This window comes from Schistocerca gregaria, chromosome 9 (assembly GCF_023897955.1).
Source record: "Schistocerca gregaria isolate iqSchGreg1 chromosome 9, iqSchGreg1.2, whole genome shotgun sequence".
NCBI classification, from domain to species: Eukaryota; Metazoa; Arthropoda; class Insecta; order Orthoptera; family Acrididae; genus Schistocerca; species Schistocerca gregaria.
The window spans coordinates 105283940-105304147 of NC_064928.1; the positions used below are offsets into that span (position 1 = coordinate 105283940).

The 20208-nt window shown below is 41.9% G+C and overlaps 1 protein-coding gene across 1 annotated transcript in view; it reads right to left on the reverse strand.

Annotated features, from left to right (window-relative positions):
* The window catches only part of LOC126292097 (uncharacterized), a 47869-nt gene that overhangs the window by 8860 nt on the left and 18801 nt on the right, over positions 1-20208 (reverse strand). Inside the window, exons 3-4 of the mRNA XM_049985920.1 lie at positions 13506-13654; positions 3610-3730 (exon numbers count right to left, since the gene is read on the reverse strand). Coding sequence (XP_049841877.1) covers positions 3610-3730; positions 13506-13654 — 270 coding nt within the window. The remainder of the gene's footprint in view (positions 1-3609; positions 3731-13505; positions 13655-20208) is intronic.

Below are 20208 nucleotides of genomic sequence, written 5' to 3' on the forward strand. Positions count from 1 at the left end.
CAGTCTAATTAAAGGTTCCAGTACAGCTTTACATAACTTACAGCAGGGATACAGTCGTATTAAACTATGACAGTAAAGCCATACATAACACTGTTTAACAACATTATTGTACATTTTATTTTTACAGATTCCTTTTACGAAATTACTGTATGCTAATTTTTATAAAAGGTCTACATAATCAATTCATTATATTTATAGATAGTTTTTTAGTTGAGTGTATGCTGAATTTGTAGACGTTAATTTGAATTCTCATTGACAAGTCCAATTGCTTTTGACGCCCCCTAATAGCCATAGATTGTTACATAAGTTAGGCTGCCTCATCTAACAGCACTAGTCATGGCACAAGTGCACAGATGAACTGAGATGACACAGTGTATGAAATTTTTGAGTGTGGTATGTGTTCGTTTTGTTCTAAATAATGTATTACTGTATTTCTGAGAGAAATATTACTTATCATCTGTGTGGCTGTGGCACAAAGGCGTTAAGGTACATATTTTTAAACAATACAAAAATGTGATCAGGATGGGTTGACTAGTTGTAATGCCAACAGACTCATAGATTGGTTTTATGTCATTTGTAGACAAAGACTAATTTAAGTCCTAGATATTTGATAGATTTCCCATCTGGTATGCACATTTTTGTCACATTTTAATTAACTGGACTTTGAATTGATGGGTCCTGAACAGCATGCATTTCTGATAATTTTGGGGTCAATCTAATTATCTGTAACCATATTTCTAATCAACCAAGTTTATTAAAGAGGCAAGCAGGGTTATTTTTCTGCCTGGCAATTTTCAGTTAATAAAGAGGGACTATGTACAAACAGAATTGATGTTAATGTTCAAATCTGTAAGATGGCAAGAGCTATTAGCCTTACATGAAGTCATTAAAGATCACCTAATTCACGTTGAGCAAACAGTAGGGCTGAACAAAATGACTGACAAGGCACAATGCATCTTGTAGAGGGTATAGTATGGACATATTGGAATAATTAATGTCGGGTGATGGTTTCAAAGTAATCCACACGACATGAAAACTTTGTGGAAACGAGTCGACTTACTGGACTCTAGTTGACCCCAGGGAAGTATTTAGAGTTGACCATAGCCGGCTTGGGAACGGCGAAGGGAAGCGACAATAGGCAGCTTAGGGCGGCTCAAGCTCTGAGAAAGCGGTAACACGGAGCGGCCTCCAGCCGCCTTAAGATGAGTGACAGCATTGGTGGTTGACCCCTACCACATACTGTTGTACCAGGAAGCAGACGGAGAATTTGTACACCTGTTGATAAATGTCTGTCGTCCCGTTTTCAGGGAAACATGCGAGGAAGCTGCGCAAAGCTACCGTGGAGCGGTCAACATAGGTCAAAATATGCGTGTTTGTGACTACAGCAACTTCACACTGAATTCACGGTCCACAGAGTCTGAAGTAAATAAAGTGAAGAGTGACAGAATGAAATACGCCAGCCTCCAATGGGAACGTAGGACCAAGGAATGTGAAGTACTCTCCTGGGAGTCAGAATTCCGGAAAACTTGGTGTTTGTGCAGACGCTAACCTTGATGGGTGGCCTGGAGGAAGCTAAATAGAAGAAGTTGAGAGGAAAGGAAATTTTGTGGGAATTTGTTCACTACCCAGAGCAGGCATTTGTCGGCGCTGGGAAGCGACGCATAATTAACGCGACTTGCGCTGCAATTAGGGTAAGTGATTTTGCTGGAGGGGAAACCGAGGCGAAGAGCGGACTGGGAGAAGTCCCCATAGAGATCTTCCGTTCCTAGCTTGCCTAGAGTGCGGACGTGGTGTTCTTTACTCAGCTTGCCTGAGAAAGAGTCAGCATCTTTGCAGTTTAGGAACGATGGAGCTTGGAGATAGGAAGTTTTGGTTCAGCTATGTACTGAGCAAAAGACCTAGGAGTGAATAGACGAGCGCAGCCTTGCAGGACCAGGAGGTCGGCCGACGTCCACACGACACCGCTCCGCCACGCTGTATTCGGTGATATTGCGCCCTCTCCAGCCATTGATTAATTTTCTGGATCACGTCGGCAAAGTTTCCACGAGGGTTTCATGGGCCGTGTATTGTAGAATTCTTCTCACACTTCGCATTACGCCTGGGTTAGTCGATTGAAATTACTTTTGACTTATCGCGCTTTACTCCACGCAAACGCAATTTATTACCACTGCCTGTTAGGAGAGTCATGTAATGTGATGACCGAAGGTTGTGAGTTAAAATAAATCTGTGCTAATCGACTGCATCTGTTTTCAATCAAGTAGTTGAAATCCCAAGTCACTTTCTTAATTTTATGTTCAAGATTTGCATGTGTGTTCAATAGCTGAATATAACATCAATGTACACCCCTTTTTAATTAAAAGGGATCAATTCTGAACCAATTAATGTCAACACAGCCACCGCAGTTCAATCAGGAGTCACAGGGCCTTATTACTTTGTGTTATCCGACATTGTGGCAGTTTTGCACTCTGTTGATCTGTTAGTCAATTACCTGGGGTGAACACACACCAAAACCAGGTAAGTGACGAGTGGGGTGTTACAATTCATTGACATAAAACAGAAAGAGAATAGAAGCAAGAATAGAGCCTTTGGGGACATCTTATGGCAACTACTGTTCTCTATTTTAAAGGATAACTTACTGTGTCTGAGGAGACATTAATCCTTTTTCCTTCTGTTACATAGCTGTGAAGTACACCATCACATTACGGTTTATGTTACTGCACATTTTACATAAAGAGCTGAAACTCATTCATAACTTACCCAACCAGGATAGTAACAGAATATGCTTGCAACTAATTCACAGCAAACAGCTTAATTCTCAGTCTTACAGCCTTAAAAAAACTATGCAATACTAGACAAATAAAAACTATTTGCATGGAGCAGAAATTCAGGTCATAGAGCACATATTAAATGAAACTCCACGAGCGAAATTTCCAGCCATCCAGATATTAAACGAACTGAGTTAGCGCCAGAAATATGGATAAGTGAACCAAAAATCTTAAATCTGCTGCTTTTCACTTCGAAATGTTCTCGCCCTGTTGTCCTTTAAATGACACTTCTCATGCATTTTACTTATTTTTACTCAATACTGTCTTGTAGTATTATTTTATTGGCGAAATGTAATTATGTCAAAAAATAGTACTCTATAAAACTGCGTTGTATCAAAATTGTGTAGAGTTGTTAATCGAAAATTTTGCATATGATTCTTTATAGACCGTGGAATTCTTGCAATTATGTGCCAATACGTTTTCTCTCCAAAATAGTATTTGAACACATTAGTAATTTAGGAAAAACTGTAAATAAATATGTATCCCTGTCTAGAGAATTTTACATACTCGTGAAGAATCTTTAGCATTATGCCAGACAACATCATGACGCAAATTCTAAATCCCTGGGCGTTAAACATTAAGTAAAGGAGTGCCACATAAGCTACAGCTTTCATAATTAACCTGAATTTTTGGAACAAGTTATGTAACTTACAATCAACACTAATGATCATATTAAACAGGGAGCAATTTGTCCTGTAGATAGGCATTTGAGCTCTGTTAGATACATAGTATGTGTTTCACAAGAGAAACCCACTCAGTGTCTTACAAGAAGTAGTTCACTTACTTGCACATAGCCAAATCCAGGGGCACTCTCATCAAGTCCACGGTACTGTTCACCCTTATTGTCCTCTCAACACATTTTAAGAAAAAGATGCTGTTCCAACAGTTAGGAGCTGCAACCAGAACTGGAAAAGAAATTCTAAGTTAGACACAGTTTCAAATTATGTTTGGTAAACTTTCTCATTGTTCCTTATTACTACAACATCACTTTTGAAGAAGTGTGATCGGCTGCTGTGGCACTGGTCCTTTGCAGATAACATTGGCCCAGAGGTGGTAAAAAAAGTTTCCATGCCAAGACGCTCAACAAAAATGGATGTTTCTTGCCTTAAACGACAGGTAACAGCTACGTTGCAGTTGCACTCTTTCTGCAGTTCACGGATTTGCCGCTGCTGCCGTACCGGTTATGTCACAGGTCTGTTAGTGAAGGTAGAAGAGTGGTGTTCCAACCTTCATTTGTTCGTTTGATAGAAAACTATATTTAATGTTTCTAAGGTGTGTTTGTTAGTCCTTCATTTGTTTAGATTGAAGTATAAAACAATAAATTTCTCAATCTTCATTGTGGTTCGATATACAAACTACATTTCGCAATTGAATAACGTGGTCCTGTGTTCTGATGTTAACTTTGGCTCAGATCATTTTAGGCTAAGTTTTTGTCTATTTTGTCACTTACCAGAATTTATTTTAAAAACGTTATACCCTTTGAAATAAAAATCTTTCCCATCATGCTTACATGTTTTTCCTGTGCTACTAAATGAATTGATGCAGGGCCTAAAACGGAGCATTACCCAAACCTTTGTCTCCGAGTTTTAAAAGTGTGGGCTTGTATTACTACAGCCAAAAGTTTCTTGAATGCTTGCCAATGAGCAAACATGACGCTGATATGATACCAGTGGAAGTCTTAGAATAGCTATAAAAGATGTATTACCTGGAGAATGTTGTGCACAATGAACCAACCCAAAAAATTTCTATAACAAACGCATTTTCTGTTACTGTACTGGATAGCTATTTCTAATCGGTTTTGTTGACATTTAAACTGCGTCATTATTTCAAATGACTGACTTACTAAAAGTAAACTAATCATTTTTTTCCTTGTTCATTTTACCTCTTTAAATTTTAGTTGCTTACCTCAGCTTTTGGAAAGAGGTGATTCAATGAACTTTAGTGTGACAGTATTAAATGTACGGTCATTTTTTGTGGGTTTAACATGGAACTGGTGAATTTTTTTAGTTTATTGTGAACAGATTAGGGTATGTGGGACAAAGTCATCCCTATTTCTTGAAAATTTATTTTGCGGATAAACAGTTTCCAGAATATGATAACATCCCATTGATTTAGTCACACATGAGGGGCAGATATTAAAAAAATATATATTATACTACGTTTTACCAGTACCCTAAGTGCTTAACATGTCAAAGAAGATGGAAAAGTTGTCCAGTGTTACTCCAGCTGACGGTAATGTAATGCATTGACACAGATGGATAGCGTTATACCATTAATGTCTTTTGTGCATGATAACGGATGGATACTCCAGTATTTCCATGCCTGGGGGACATGTTGATAAAATTTTATCCTAATGAGAGCCTATTTGTAGAGCAGAAAAAAGCCATTCCTGAAAGCGAAGAATGATGTCAGTACCTGACACCTACTGTGTGTGTGTCTAACGCTGGTGGAACTTCTTAGATGGAGATCACAACGCAACGGAGAAAGAGGACAAGCACGTGCACCTTATCGCCATCTTTCAGACTTTGAGCAAGAACGAATCAATGGCAGGAGGGATGTGGGAGCCTCACACCAACCGTCTGCACCGACTGCTCGCTACAGTAACGTGACTGCAGAACGATCGGTGACGAGATAGACTCAGGACAACTGTGTCTCTAAAAGAATAGGCACGGTTCCTTCCAGAAGGCGTACGCCGTAAGAAGATCCTAGCATTGTTCAGCTGGCTCTTGTGAACAGATGGACGACAACCCCTGAAATTCGGGCAGAGTTTACAGGCACAGCGTCACCAAGAAGCCGTTGGGAACAGGTTGTTGGAAGCTGGGTTGAGATCTCGAGATTACATGCAATCATTTGAAGCTAACGCCTTCCACAGACAATGGAAAACTTGCATGGTGCAGTAAGAGTGAGCCGGAAGGCTGGGTGGCATTCTGAAATGCTTAGTGGCTAGTCGTGTTTTTATTTTTGGTGGTAAAATCGATGAACTAAGCATTTTGGCATTCGATGAAAGTGATGTGAGCTCTCTTTTTATTCGATGTGCGTGCACTGCACATGTTTCAAACAGAAGTATTAGTCGTTATGTTACGCCACAGAGGTTCTCAGTGCAAGCAGTGTGATCTTTGGTTGTGGTCGTTGCCTGCACAGTATTCAGTGAGAAGCGAGTGGCAGAGTCAGTTGTTGGTCACGCTGCAGACCAGTCTGGAAGTAACTAGTAGAACACAGGGGATGTTGCTTTTTGTTAAGATTGATTTGAAAAGTGTGAAGATATTCAGGTAATTTTGTCGTTGCAGTCTCGCGCGAAATTTGTGATGACTTTGAAAGAAACAAATTTTCATGTGTGGTGGTTCTTTGTTGGTTCGAGTCAGTTTGACTGTCGAGACGAAATTAGGCAAATTATCTTATCACATGATTTTCACTCAGAGTTATAGAGTCATTACTTCTTCACAATTTCGGTAACTAATGAAATGGCAGAATTAAAATTTTTATAAGAAATGGATTTTGTGAAGATTGTTGTAATCATTAAGAAATCAAAGTTTCACTATATGGCATTCGAATCCAAGTCTCCTTTACATCGTTCAGAAAGTTCAGTTACTTCTACCGTCTTTTCACGAAAGTCTGTTTTGAAGACGTGTGTTGCCACATTGCTCTTAATCGAATACAATCATTCGAAGTAAAGTATGGTGTTCTTACTATAGAGGTTCACATTCAATACAGACACGCACGAAAGTTACGACCACAACAAACAAACAACAGCAATAATGAAACAAAAAATTTACAGTAATATCGATATAAAGGCGTCCACAGAAGACCTTGTTAACTGTCACATCAATTCTCTAGATGGAGCTATTGCATATCAGAACAGGACTGGTTTTTGGTGCCTGCTGCAATAAGGCTGAATGCCTACAGCTTTGACAAGAATGGTGGAACCTGTTATCATATCCATTCATGAAGAAATTTCCAAATGGTATTTTCCAACAGGATAATGCATGATCCATCAATGCAGTTCCCCACACCGATGCCTCGAGAAATGTATGGATTCTTGACTCGCCTGTCTGGTCCCCTGAGTTGTCATCCAAACGACATCCTCGGGACGTGGTGAGATGCATCATCTTTCGTACCAACCTCCAGCCAACAATATTCCCGAACTGATACCATGTGAGTGTCAAGCATGGCACGAAATCGTTCAAAATGAGATTCAGGGGCTGTTTATTCGGATGTGAGAGTGAGTAAAAGAGTGTAGTTGTGCATGTGGAGGGCACATCTAGTACTGACGCTGAAGATGGCCTTCAGTTGAATGACATCAAAGTTTAATCATGTGGTAGTGTCCAATGACCATAGTGCCACATCAAAGTCGTCAACGCACACCAATCCCACAGACGCTGGCCAGGTCTCGCTGCAGTCCACAACTGCAAATGGAAGGCGATCCTGAAGCCACACCTCTCTCTCAGCACAACACCACCCTCACACAGTGGTCAATACAGAGCCGACCTGGGAAACGCTCTGCTCCAGTTCGTGACTTCGGCCAAAGTAGCCAGCATCATCAAACAGGATTAAAGAGTTATTCAGGTCTCAGATGGAAATGCATTTCTTGTAAATGTTAAAATTGTACTATATCATTGAAGGGATGCTTTTATAGTGAATGACAGCTTTAAATACTGGAGCAGTCCTATGGCAAAGAATTGTATCAAGTGTCTTGGTTGGTTGGTTGTTTGGGGAAGGAGACCAGACAGCGTGGTCATCTGTCTCATCGGAGTAGGGAAGGATGGGGAAGGAAGTCGGCCGTGCCCTTTCAGAGGAACCATCCCGGCATTTGCCTGGAGTGATTTAAGGAAATCACGGAAAACCTAAATCAGGATGGCCGGACGCGGGATTGAACCGTCGTCCTACCGAATGCGAGTACAGTGTCTAACTACTGCGCCACCTCGCTCGGTAAGTGTCTTGGTTGCACCTTTTATACAGCAGTCGGATCGCTCTCCGTAAGCTCGTGGGAGGCATTAAGACAGGGTCACAGTGCAAACTTTGAGAATCTGAATTTAAATAGGTTTGTCCCAACTAAATATGAGATATGGATACGATAGCTTACATAGATATTATGAGAAAGTCATCAGACTATGAAATAAAACTAAAGATCCTAATAGAAGCTTATTTATTACTAAGTTTCATGGACTTGGCTCTAATTATTAAGTGCACAATGGTTCAAATAAATTATAAAAGATACACTATAATACCTTGCCATGGGCGAACGGAATTGTAGGTGGAATAATACAATTAATTATGTCCCCATAAACTGTCACTAACTGCTGCATTAGTTACTTAGCCTAATCACATGCTCACTTCAGCTAGCTGATTATGTGAATTAATTGAGAAAAGCAAAACTAACTCGAAATGAATGACTTGGTGGTGCCCTCATCATGATGTACACAAGTGCGTTTCATGCTTACCATCGTTCTAAAACACAGGTACAGAAGTTCTCACTGCAGTTCCAAGACAAAGGTGTCTCTCGCCTTGACTATTTAAGACGAAGTGTATACCTGCTCTCATTCCCAAAATCTTACTCGTTTTGCCAGCACCGAATTCTCTTTAACGAATCAACTAGACCTTTCGGGTTGTGATCAACGAAAAACTTATCAAGATAGAAACAATCTCCCTTCTCCTAAAAAATCTGCTGTGATATACATTTCTCTCTAAGAATAAGGCAGAAAGCAGAAACTCTCTTCTACAATGAGGTTTGTTTGATGTTTCAGCAAATGATAGACAAAAAATAATTGTCGTGAGCCAATCTTGGACTCCCTTACAAAATTTTAACATCAGTTACTGCTGGGCTCATTTGGATCTAACAGCTTCTTCTCGCTCAGACTGCCTTGTGTTTGCACATCCCCTTGCATATCTCTATCTCTTCAGAAAACATTATTTTCCATACTTCTCACAATGGAAGTTTACAGTTTGCCAAATGTCGCTTCCAGCCCCCTGTGAAGCCCTTATCAGAAAGTGTGAGACCAGCTCTTGCAGTGCTCTTCCATCCAGCGCGTACCTGGCCGGGACCCTTGCTTTCAGCGAGACACATTTTTACTACTTACTTGTAGTTGTGTCCCAACGATCCCTACGTTCCTCACATTCAGCTAGTAGACCCTGTTTACAGAAAACAATTACACATATGAGACTTCCTGGCGGATTAAACCTGTGTACCGTGCCGATACTCAAACTCAGGACCTTCGTCTTTTGTAGGCAAGTGCTCTACAGACTGAGTTATCCAAGTACGACCCATGGCTTATGCTCAAAGCTTCACTTCCGCCAGTACCTCATCTTCCACCTTCCAGGCCTCACAGAAACTCTACAATGAACCTCACAGAGCTAACACTACTGGAAGAAATGATATTGCAGAGACATGGGGGATGTTGGCAGAGTGGTTTTATTCTGATTACACATATCCTTCAACTTGTAGCACATTGTAACACATTGTAACACATTGTACTCATAAATGTCGCACACTGTGTTGGTCTACATGGCAGACTGCTAGCACACTTCACACACATTCTATGGGGCAAACTTCAATAGCAAGTAATCTTCAGGAGCAATATAGCTAAGATGAAAACGACATATATGCTACAGAAGTACGCAAAAATAATGTTGTGCAAAGTTAACACGTAAACATCCTAAAGAAGAGTGGGTCTTAGCAATTTCTGAACATACGAGTTGACATATTCCATCTATAATAGTGTTTCTGGTCATCAGTAAGAGTGCATTCATGATGAACTGTTTAATCAGTAGTCTAGTGCTACAAGCAAATATAATCCTCATTAGGCTACGTATCCTTCTCTTCATTTCCTTGTGAATTTTATATACTAGTACAACCCGTAGTCTAAGGATACCCGGCACAGTAGCTCAGCGTGTTCGGTCAGAGGGTTAGCAGCCCTCTGTAATAAAAAAACTGAGCTAATCGATCAAAAAGGAACTTAAACGGATGTCTTACAACGTCCGCCCCGAGCAGATGCAACGAACAAAAGCGAACAAAACGAGGTTTAAAAAAAAAAGGGGTGTAGCGTCTTTGATTAATAATCAAAACGTCTTCGGTCCCGGGTTTGATCCCCGCCACTGCCTAATTTTGATAAATTATCAGCATTGGCGGCCGAAGACATCCGGCATAAGAAGTCAGCCTCATTCTGCCAACGGCCTTGTCAAAGAGGGCGGAGGACCGGATAGAGGTTCAGGGCACTCTCTTGTCCTAGGGGTGGGAAATTGCCCCTAAAGGCGGAAGAATCAGCAATGATCAACGACATGAGGATCCAGAAGGCAATGGAAACCACTGCATTGTCTTTTACGAATGTATTTCTGACCATAAAGTGATTCTGATAGCTGGAGTTCAAGTTTTTTGTTAATGACACCTTTTGCTTTCTTGTGGTGCTATTTCCATACAAACCTTTTATCCCCTGACACATTTTTCTTTATATCTAACTGGCAAGTGGAATATCCATTTACATAAATTTAGCTTTATACTTTCTTTAATGAAACAGAATATTTTCTTAAGCATTTTCGTCCCTATCTCACCCCTTTAAAGGTTTTGTTTCTAAAAATGGGGAATGCAATGCCGCACGAAAATTGTTATAGATTTAGCTTCAAAAATGCTTTTATGATGGCGTAATTATACTAAACCTTTCATCCCCTATATCCAAAAAGAGAATAACTTGATTTTTTTATTTCAAACTGAAAATCCAAATACAAAACTTAATAGATTTAGTTTTAAAAAATCCTTTCATAATGAAATATGTTCATAAAGCATTTCATTCCCTACTTCACACCCTTATATGCTGAATTTCAGAAAATATTCAAACACATGTTATTATTTGTAACCAATAAATCAGTAACAATTATCATAGACGAAGTATTGAAAGTACTGTAGTAGTTCTTTAATAACGATCTATTTTTAAAATATGTCACCCTCTATTTCACCCCAATTGGAATTAAATTTGCAAAAGTGCTTAAATAAATATTTCATTAGATCTGAGAAACCAAACACCAATTTTCGTAAATCTAGCTTCAGAACTGTCTTAACAGCAACATTTTTCGAAAACCATCTCCTACCTCATAGCATTAGTGGTTTAATGTCAAAAAAATCATTTCTCAAAGATCCATACATTATATGCTCTACACCCTCTCCTAATTACAAGTTCCTATCTTAGCGGTTTGGGCTAGAGGATGGTGAGTCTGTCAGCCAGGACATTGTCTTTTCTGCTTTTATTTACATAGCGTGGTTGTGCACGACTCCTTACCACTTGATGGACAAGTATATAGTACAGCAGAAATCAGTTTGAAACATACTGCATGCCACTGCCATGGTATTGTAATTTCAATGGCCAGCAAGTTATAGAAACATCACATAGCATTCTATGTACATTTATATTATTGGCATTTTTTGTAGGGGTATGGCAACTAATCAGCTGTGAACTCACATGAACAGCCAGCACTAATCACCAACTGAATGCTGAACATGCTACACACAATCACACAAATGGGTAAAACAGTTGCTGCAGTACCTGCTGCATTGTGAATGTTTCTTAGCGACTATCCTCCCCCCTCCCGATCTACACAGGAGATAAATGCGCCTGCCTCATATGCTCTGACATCAAAAGCCTCTCGAATGAGTTTCCATTAGTCAGCATACTAGGTGTGCCCTTCGCACTAATGTTTCCTCAAAAATTCCTTTTCTGCCATCTTCTGCTCCATTTTCCTTCTGTACCAACATTACAGCCCATAATAAGATTTTTACTCTGCAGCGGAGTGTGCGCTGATATGAAACTTCCTGGCAGATTAAAACTGTGTGCTCGACCGAGACTCGAACTCGGGACCATTGCCTTTCATGGGCAAGTGCTCTACCATCTGAGCTACCGAAGCACAACTCACGCCCCGTCCTCACAGCTTTAGTTCTGCCAGTATCTCGTCTCCTACCTTCCAAACTTTACAGAAGCTCTTCTGCGAACCTTGCAGAACTAGCACTCCTGAAAGAAAGGATACTGCGGAGACATGGCTTAGCCACAGCCTGGGGGATTTTTCCAGTTCGAGTCTATCTGTCTATCTGTCTCTCTCTCTTACAAAAAAAAAAAAACAGTAGGTGTGAAATGGTAACTTTGGTAACTGAAGGAGCCGTGAATTTTCTGATGGCAGTAGCTTTCATCCTCATGAAAGTGACGTTTCAATGCACACAGAAACGTTGCATGTGGAAAGTACTGATAATAATCTGCAGAGAAAAATAGCTCCCCCGTCTTTTTTTAATTTGGTCAAAAATTTTATCAGTAGCAATTAATGTCAAAGTTTTCTTACTGTGTCCGAAACAGGCAGTCACGATGTTATCATCTGAAATGTATTTCGCACTATCTTGTGCTGCAAGACCTGCTGAGTGTCCCTTGTGTAACGAAAAAGTTTTCAAAGTAAAATAAATAGAAATTTGAATGCAGCGTTTTGCTTGCTTTTTGTGCGTTATTTTTCGATTGTACTGGTATCCCATAACATCCAAATTTCCTGTAACCTTGACTTATATTTTGGAAGGTTCCCTTTTCATGAGATCTGCGTGACATGACGGATAAATGAATGAACTATGTTACTTTACATATTGATGTTTGTCAAGATAATACACTATTGTGAAACACACGTAATTTCAAAAGTGTATCAACATAGAAGTTATTTAAGGTTCATGACAATCCACCTTGCAACCTTGGAATTAGCTTGCTTTTGTTCCTTACGACATCCTGACAATTTTGAAATTAAACTAGTGAGCATGAAAGAACATAGATGGTAGGTTCATTGCTGGTAGGTATATTCTGCAACCACAGTACTTTCTTACTAACACCTGATGGTAAGCGTTAGCAAGCTAGTGCCAGACTAGTTAGGGTGGGAATGGTTACTGGTTTCTGTATATAGACGACCATTTCTCACCGAGATTGTGCTTCATTTTTATTTAATATATTAGTTTGCATCATCATATGTTGCAGAGAAAATTAATTGTGCTATACTCGAAATATTGTTTCAAGTACATAAAAACATTCCACCTTTGGAGAAAACATATAATAATATCATAACAATCGTATTTACACTGTGGGTCATTTTGTTCAGATTTATATTCTTCTATACGAACAAACGAATTGTCGTTCATAAAAATAAATCCTGAAAACAACAATGTAATAAGGAACTAGGTAATGCTGAAAATTTACCTCAGAACCAAAGTGCAGAAGGATAAATTGAACGTCTTATTATGTGCTGTAATTGACTTACATCAACACGCCATTCATTTGTCACCTTATTCCTCAAATCCAGTTTTTGTTAAGTCTTTTACACATTACCTTCTGTGCGAGGCTATCAGTATATGCTTTATCCCTATGAACATCAACTTCAAGCTGTTTTATAAACTATGCATCCTGCATGAAAGGCAAGATATCTTTTCCTTGGCTCTGTTTAGAGACTGAAGCTTTGCACTGACATTAAGTTGGTGATCAAAAGAACTGAGCAGAATCAATGGTGGTTCGCAATTACACTTTTGAAATTTACTGAACTTACCTGCGCTTCCTTATGAAGTGAACCACTTACTTATGTGAAAAGCAACTCATTTAGCTTTTCTCATCAACAAATTTGCTTTCACATGATCGCATCTTGTGGTGTCAAACATAACTGTACCTTTTCTCGTTGCTTACTCACCTCTTAGCAGTTGTTTCTCAGCTGTGCAGAAGGTCTTGTATACATTGCGGAGGCCACTGATCCAGGCGTCAAAGACATCAGACCCTTCCGCAATTGTGCAGTCACCATCGACAATAGCTACGGCACAGTCCAACGCATCTGAAGCAGCACTGAAAAGAAAAAAGATTCATATACGTTCAATCCTTATTTACTTTTCACATTCGTGATTGTAGTCTGTACAAATATGTTATCTACAAGTAACGCCTCAACCAGTCTTCCAGTTCTTACTTAAATAATGATTACAGCTAGCATCATAGGCCCATGCCAGCTTGACGTGTAATACAGTGGAGCGGCAGCGCTATCTTTGAAGCTACTCCTAGCGTATACGAACGTAAACAAATACCTTTCTGTTCATCTTTTCAGACCACAACATCTAGTAGACGCTGAAATGCTTCATGGAAGCAGTTTCGTTCATTTTTTATTGTATTGATTTGCCGAAAAAGTTTGATTTAAAATTGCATATACTCCAAAAATTTTGACTCTCCGCTGGTTAACTGACCTACACTGACCATAAACATTAAGCTTACTAATTATTGCAATGTGTCTGAGTTTACCCTGTATACAATAGTTCTGAAATTATTCAAACTTAGAAGTTTCATTGCTCACATAAAAGTTTAATAATGAATACTGTTTGAATTTAAGTTAAATAGTGAATACTACTTAAATTTCACTTCAGAAAGAGAAGACACGGTTAATACTTATGAATGCATAAGAATGACTATGGGATACAAAATGAATGGTAACTACACTCCTGGAAATTGAAATAAGAACACCGTGAATTAATTGTCCCAGGAAGGGGAAACTTTATTGACACATTCCTGGGGTCAGATACATCACATGATCACACTGAGAGAACCACAGGCACATAGACACAGGCAACAGAGCATGCACAATGTCGGCACTAGTACAGTGTATATCCACCTTTCGCAGCAATGCAGGCTGCTATTCTCCCATGGAGACGATCCTGGAGATGCTGGATGTAGTCCTGTGGAACGGTTTGCCATACCATTTCCACCTGGCGCCTCAGTTGAACCAGCGTTCGTGCTGGACGTGCAGACCGCGTGAGACGACGCTTCATCCAGTCCCAAACATGCTCAATGGGGGACAGATCCGGAGATCTTGCTGGCCAGGGTAGTTGACTTACACCTTCTAGAGCACGTTGGGTGGCACGGGATACATGCGGACGTGCATTGTCCTGTTGGAACAGCAAGTTCCCTTGCCGGTCTAGGAATGGTAGAACGATGGATTCGATGACGGTTTGGATGTACCGTGCACTATTCAGTGTCCCCTCGACGATCACCAGAGGTGTACGGCCAGTGTAGGAGATCGCTCCCCACACCATGATGCCGGGTGTTGGCCCTGTGTGCCTCGGTCGTATGTAGTCCTGATTGTGGCGCTCACCTGCACGGCGCCAAACACGCATACGACCATCATTGGCACCAAGGCAGAAGCGACTCTCATCGCTGAAGACGACACGTCTCCATTCGTCCCTCCATTCACGCCTGTCGCGACACCACTGGAGGCGGGCTGCACGATGTTGGGGCGTGAGCGAGAGACGGCCTAACGGTGTGCGGGACCGTAGCCCAGCTTCATAGAGACGGTTGCGAATGGTCCTCGCCGATACTCCAGGAGCATCAGTGTCCCTAATTTGCTGCGAAGTGGCGGTGCGGTGCCCTACGGCACTGCGTAGGATCCTACGGTCTTGGCGTGCATCGTGCGTCGCTGCGGTCCGGTCCCAGGTCGACGGGCACGTGCACCTTCCGCCGACCACTGGCGACAAAATCGATGTACTGTGGAGACCTCACACCCCACGTGTTTAGCAATTCGGCGGTACGTCCACCCGGCCTCCGGCATGCCCACTATACGCCCTCGCTCAAAGTCCGTCAACTGCACATACGGTTCACGTCCACGCTGTCGCGGCTTGCTACCAGTGTTAAAGACTGCGATGGAGCTCCGTATGCCACGGCAAACTGGCTGACACTGACGGCGGCGGTGCACAAATGCTGCGCAGCTAGCGCCATTCGACGGCCAACACCGCGGTTCCTGGTGTGTCCTCTGTGCCGTGCGTGTGATCATTGCTTGTACAGCCCTCTCGAAGTGTCCGGAGCAGGTATGGTGGGTCTGACACACCGGTGACAATGTGTTCTTTTTTCCATTTCCAGGAGTGTATACTGTGTTTGTAACTAAATTTACAGTAGCGCAAACTGTATGAAGGAATCCTCGGAAGCAATTCATGAAGCACTGACTTAAATATTTTCCAACTTGCTTTATATGTAGAATCATGAATCAAGTTCATGGAGGTGGACTGTTGTTGCTGAAAGGTGCAGAACAGAGTTGTTAATACTATTATTAAGAGTGGCGACTGTAGGTTTGTATTTTGGTCTATGAATATCACTTGACATCTAGTGAACTACAATATGTTACGGTTTTGTGGTAGTCTTTGTGATGTTTTTGTCCACAATTCTAAACAAAAATTGCGTGACTGAAAATTAAGATTTGTGTGTAGACTACACGTCTGTGTATTATGTTCCAGACAGTCATTCACCAGAGTGCTTACTGTTGAATAAATGGCTTTGAAAAGTGGAAGCTTGTGAAATATTGAATTTATTATTCATTAAAACCGTTATCATTAACAGTGCACTTACAATATTCACAGGATGGGACACTACAAGATGAAATGTTATATACATAGAGCTGTGAAATAACATGCAAAATGAAATCATTGTTTCATGAAGACAATATATCAAAGCATATAGTTTTGTTGTATACACTAGCAAAGATATTCAACAACAATCAAGGAGAAATATTCTTGCTTCAGAAACAACTGGAGAATTTACCTCTATAGGTACCTCAGTTATCTCACACGACTATGTTTTGTCGATGTTGCATTATCTATAATTCTAGAGCCAGAATCGGTTCCTGAAAGCCATATCAAAATATTTAAGTCTTCTTCGCAACATTGTTTAATTTAATAGCTAGTATATTAACGAAACAGGCTATCTCTGCAATTGGCATTGGCACAAAACAGCACCCCATGACCATGGTATAGCATATCATATTCTGTCACGAGATACGAGTTTTCTGTTACCCAGACTTACGATTGCCCGTGCAGTAGCGCTCGTAGCTACTGATATTTTGCCTTTTACCGATCCTTTTACGAAGAAAACTAATATTGAGTCTTTGTGTCGCTCGTGGTAGGACATATATATGTGTGTAACGTGGGCAAAGAGATTGGCATCATCATTATTTTAAACAGATAAAAATAAATGTCTACACTGGTTTATACTGAGATATGACTTACAGTGGTTTTTTAAGACTGTAAGATTAACTGTTTTTCATTCCAGGATAAAAGCTTTGTGACATGTTGCGGTAATATCGGAAGACTGCAGTCGCGGACGAGTTTAATCTCATTATTTCGTACTAACCGCTTCTAAATTCCATCCACGTTTCGAAATTTCATCCACGATACCCATCACCTGTGTAATCATGTGAGCATTGCACGAGTCTCCGCTATATAACAGCCACTTAAAGGAAAACTCATTCAACTTAAAGAATACAGAGATGTTCTTTAACAGTCTTCAGTAAGTCTGATCTGTATACATATAGTAGACAAAACCAAAGAAGCTATCGTTATGATAAAGACCGAAAAATATACCATTTTCACATGCTGTTTCGAGGAAATGGACAATAGTCATTTAGTTAAAGCCGAACTTAAGAAACATTATCAGTGTCAATTATCACTCGCGACAGCAGCTGGCATTACCACGCCGCTTCCATGGTGGATTAACGACTACGGTCGATGTGCCAGTTAACTTGGATGTGGTTTTGGGCATTTCCCACATCAGGGCTGAAGAGTCAAAGAAACTGGTACACTTGTCTAATGTCATGTAGCGTCCACGCGATCATGTAGAAGTGGCGCAACACGATGTGTCATGGACTCTACTGATGTCTAAAGTAGTGATGGAGAGAACTGACGCCATGAATCCTGCAGGGCTGTCCATACATCCGTAAGAGTTCGAGAGGCTGGAAATCTCTTCTGAACAGAACGTTGCAAGACATTCCAGACACTCTCAGTAATGTTCGTGTGTGGGGGTTTGGTGGCTAACGAAAGCGTTTAAACCCAGAAGGGTATTCCTGGAGCCACTCTGTAACAATTCTGGACGTGGGGAGGGTGTCGCATTGTCCTGCTAGAATTGCCCAAGTACGTCGGAATGTACACTCCTGGAAATTGAAATAAGAACACCGTGAATTCATTGTCCCAGGAAGGGGAAACTTTATTGACACATTCCTGGGGTCAGATACATGATCACACTGACAGAACCAAAGGCACATAGACACAGGCAACAGAGCATGCACAATGTCGGCACTAGTACAGTGTATATCCACCTTTCGCAGCAATGCAGGCTGCTATTCTCCGCCGGCCGCGGTGGTCTCGCGGTTCTAGGCGCGCAGTCCGGAACCGTGCGACTGCTACGGTCGCAGGTTCGATGTCCTTAGGTTAGTTAGGTTTAAGTAGTTCTAAGTTCTAGGGGACTGATGCCCATAGCAGTTGAGTCCCATAGTGCTCAGAGCCATTTGAACCATTTTTTTTGCTATTCTCCCATGGAGACGATCGTAGAGATGCTGGATGTAGTCCTGTGGAACGGCTTGCCATGCCATTTCCACCTGGTGCCTCAGTTGGACCAGCGTTCGTGCTGGACGTGCAGACCGCGTGAGACGACGCTTCATCCAGTCCCAAACATGCTCAATGGGGGACAGATCCGGAGATCTTGCTGGCCAGGGTAGTTGACTTACACCTTCTAGAGCACGTTGGGTGGCACGGGATACATGCGGACGTGCATTGTCCTGTTGGAACAGCAAGTTCCCTTGCCGGTCTAGGAATGGTAGAACGATGGGTTCGATGACGGTTTGGATGTACCGTGCACTATTCAGTGTCCCCTTGACGACCACCAGAGGTGTACGGCCAGTGTAGGAGATCGCTCCCCACACCATGATGCCGGGTGTTGGCCCTGTGTGCCTCGGTCGTATGCAGTCCTGATTGTGGCGCTCACCTGCACGGCGCCAAACACGCATACGACCATCATTGTCACCAAGGCAGAAGCGACTCTCATCACTGAAGACGACACGTCTCCATTCGTCCCTCCATTCACGCCTGTCGCGACACCACTGGAGGCGGGCTGCACGATGTTGGGGCGTGAGTGGAAGACGGCCTAACGGTGTGCGGGACCGTAGCCCAGCTTCATGGAGACGGTTGCGAATGGTCCTCGCCGATACCCCAGGAGCAACAGTGTCCCTAATTTGCTCGGAAGTGGCGGTGCGGTCCTCTACTGCACTGCGTAGGATCCTACGGTCTTGGCGTGCATCCGTGCGTCGCTGCGGTCCGGTCCCAGGTCGACGGGCACGTGCACCTTCCGCCGACCACTGGCGACAACATCGATGTACTGTGGAGACCTCACGCCCCACGTGTTGAGCAGTTCGGCGGTACGTCCACCCGGCCTCCCACATGCCCACTATACGCCCTCGCTCAAAGTCCGTCAACTGCACATACGGTTCACGTCCACGCTGTCGCGGCATGCTACCAGTGTTAAAGACTGCGATGGAGCTCCGTATGCCACGGCAAACTGGCTGACACTGACGGCGGCGGTGCACAAATGCTGCGCAGCTAGCGCCATTCGACGGCCAACACCGCGGTTCCTGGTGTGTCCTCTGTGCCGTGCGTGTGATCATTGCTTGTACAGCCCTCTCGAAGTGTCCGGAGCAGGTATGGTGAGTCTGACACACCGGTGTCAATGTGTTCTTTTTTCCATTTCCAGGAGTGTATCTGTTCTTTCGGACATAGATACCCGACCATGCAGCTACTTAGAATGAAATTACAATGAAATGAACACCTTAAGCTGCATACAGGCGTTGATATAAGTGAACGGGGACAGTTGAAAATGTGTGCACCGACCCGTACCCGAACTTGGGATATCCTGCTGACATGGCAGGCGCTCTCTCCATTTGAGCCACCGAGGACACAGAGGATAGTGAGACAGCAGGGACTTAGCCAGGCCTCCGGTGAGACCCACATTCGCAACATATTGTCCCGTACTATATTCATAGTGGCCCTGCCCATTATATTCATTACTCGCGGCTTTACTGCCGATTCCCGTAAGAGTTCGGGCACTGTTTGTGCATTTGCCTAGAAGAAGATGGCCAAATGGCTGGTGAGCCTTATATATATATATATATATATATATATATATATATATATATATATATATATATATATATATATATATATATATATATATAAAGATGGTATCTAGTATTTTGGAAACGATTTTCTCAAAAACAGCAACATTCAGATATCATTTCTGAACGACAAACTTACTCTGTATTCTTTCTTTACTTACCGGATGTAGGTGGCCTTTCTCGTATGTACTAGGCCTATTCGGAAATGACAGCGTTCACGTATGTTTGCTTCAATGTTTCTCTAACTTTACAAAAACTGCTCTGAAAAAGGAGGTTTTCAAACATGTGAAAAACTGGTCCGAAGTGCAACATGACCATCTACCTAGGAATAATTACACCCTTGTCTGATGCTGTATTCAATAATCCACCTGTTCCATAATTACCCCACTGCATACCATTAGCCAGTGTGTTCAAATTAAGTAGAAGTATT